The following is a 2,500-nucleotide window of genomic DNA, read 5'->3' as shown; positions in this document are numbered from 1 at the left end:
TTTATAAAGTCAGCACCACTTCGCATCCTATTTATAAATGCAAATGAAAGAATCACATCAGAGGATAATGACCTCATTGTTCTGATACCAGACCAGTGCCTCGTAAAAAACAAAAACAAAAAGACGGAAAAAAAAACACGATACGCAAAAACGAAACCCCCATATGATTAAGCCCAGTGATCTCGATCCCTAATGTGAGAAGCAACAAGGCATTCCACTAGCGCTACATATGCATCGCCAGCCAGGGGAAGGAAAACATTACGTACTGAGTGACAATGTTGGTGTTGTGGTTCACTCAGCGGTTCTATCTGTTGGTAGTAACGCACGTGTGGTTGGTTCTCCTCCAGGGTGCGCTGCAGGAACTCAAGATCTACAGCTCGCCTGATCTCGCGGCCGTCCAGTGCGATAACAACTTTGCGGTAAGTACCCTCAATGCGTGTTGTTGGCGAGAGTTTTTTCCCCCTTTCGTTTCTTCCTTTTTCTCTCTCTTCTTCTCTCTGTGTTTGGTATTTATTCCTGTTTCTCCTCTTTACTTCTTTATCTATTTCTTTTTCTCACCCATATATTTGCTTTTTTGTTTTCCATTTGGAGAAGTGCGTTAGATTACGAGGGCATGCATGTATTAAGCCTTTTTTTTCTTTCTCTTTTATCCATATTTCTATCGATACTGTAATTCCACTTATATATATCATATTTATATGTGTTATATGTCGACAAGTACGGTAAGTTTCGGTAAGTACCCTATCGTGTTAAGTTATCTTCTTCATTCTGTAGTTTCTATCGTTTTAATATCGTGTTTATTATTATCTTTTTAAAATACAGACGATATTTAACTTGTAAAGAGTTGTCTATCATGTTAGAATGAACCAGTTTCGGCTCCTTCGAGCAGGCTGCACAATATGACAAGAAGCGAAAGGTTATTGGGTATTTTCGTCTATGTTACGGGCGCTGTGATTGTATTGTCACAGCTCTTGGGATTGTTAGCTAACGTTACATAACTGTCAGCGCCTCTGACTGTAATCACTCTTGGCCGCACGCTTGCATGCTCAGGCACACACGTACAAGCATGTCACTCGCACACACGAACGTATAAACACACACACACACACTCACACACACACATACACATACACACACACACACACACACACACACACACACACACACACACACACACACACACACACACACACACACACACACACACACACACATACACTCTCTCTCTTTCTCTTTCTACCTCCCTCCCTCCCTCGTTCCCTCCCCTCCTCCCTCCGTCCCTCCTTCGCCCTCCCTCCCTCGTCCCCTCCCCTCCTCCCTCCCTCCCTCCCTCACCCTCTCCCCTCCTCCCTCGTCCTATTCCTCCCCCTTCCTCATTCATTCTCCTTCCCTCCCTCCTTCCTCCCTCTCCGTCAGTATCTCTTTCCATATATGCCCTACCTGCAATACATATACATTCACGCGTAAATGCATTTACACACAATTACACCCGTCACCCAGAGGCAGCAAGAAAGGTCACCATGGCAACGACGCGACACTCAATCCGTCCACCCTTTTTTCAACTACATCATCAGCTGTAGCAAATCTTGATAAACTGTCACATGTACAGATTCCGAGGAACCTTCAGTGTGGTCTAAGCATGTGCGGAATGGGTGTAGGTCTGTGTGCACGACATACTGTGTCCATTTTTGAGTGTCGGGTTAAAACTCGGGTTAAAATATGGTGAAAATAGAAAAAAAGAGGTAGAGAGGGAAAGAGAGGGAGATTGGGTAGGGAGAGGAAGTGAAGGAATAGAAACAAAAAGAGAGATCAAGACAAAAAAAGAAAGAAAAGAAAAAATAAATTGAGGGTATAAAATGTCGCCAATGCTGGCGCGATTTTTTTCCCCCGCCGACACCAAGTTTTCACGACAAGACTGGCGTTACTTTCCAAAATTTATGATGGTAGATTGGTATGCAGATAAGATGGTTTGCTCGCTGTAAAAGAGGAGCTAAAATCAGGTTCAATTTCAGATATTCTTATTTTGCATATTGGCTTCTAATCTAAATTCATGTTATTGATATGAATTGTCTGAAAATGCTATTCCTTAGATATTTAGTACATTAAATTTAATAGTTTAGTGATATAATTTAATGGGGTGATAAGGGATTCGCCTTTTAACGCAATCCATTTGCCAGAACCCCGACCACTAAAAGGGTATGAAGATAATGCATATCTTTATGATAACAAGGATAACAATATGATATGGTAATTTAAAAAGTTGATATTAGAAAATGGTAATGATAGCGATAGCAGAAATTTTAATTACGGCAATAATACTTCATAATAAGGATGAAGATGATGATACAAATTGCAGCAATGAATCTGATAGTCCTGCTACCGCGTAACAACCTTAATAACAATAAAACACAGTTAACTCGCGTTTTCCCAAAGAACACCCATTGAAACCTTAATTCAGACAGAACTTAAGTAACACTAAAACCACTCACTCACACACGGG

The 2,500-nt window shown here is 41.3% G+C and overlaps 1 protein-coding gene across 1 annotated transcript in view; it reads left to right on the top strand.

The window, feature by feature from the left end:
* The window catches only part of LOC122252167 (uncharacterized), a 282,728-nt gene that overhangs the window by 155,077 nt on the left and 125,151 nt on the right, over positions 1-2,500 (top strand). The window contains exon 7 of the mRNA XM_086546406.1: positions 348-419. Within this exon, the coding sequence (XP_086402532.1) occupies positions 348-419 (72 nt within the window). The remainder of the gene's footprint in view (positions 1-347; positions 420-2,500) is intronic.

Source organism: Penaeus japonicus, unplaced genomic scaffold (assembly GCF_977035675.1).
Source record: "Penaeus japonicus unplaced genomic scaffold, GWHDUDI00000001_assembly GWHDUDI00000018, whole genome shotgun sequence".
Classification (NCBI taxonomy): domain Eukaryota; kingdom Metazoa; phylum Arthropoda; class Malacostraca; order Decapoda; family Penaeidae; genus Penaeus; species Penaeus japonicus.
This window is presented reverse-complemented; position numbering and strand designations above follow the sequence as displayed.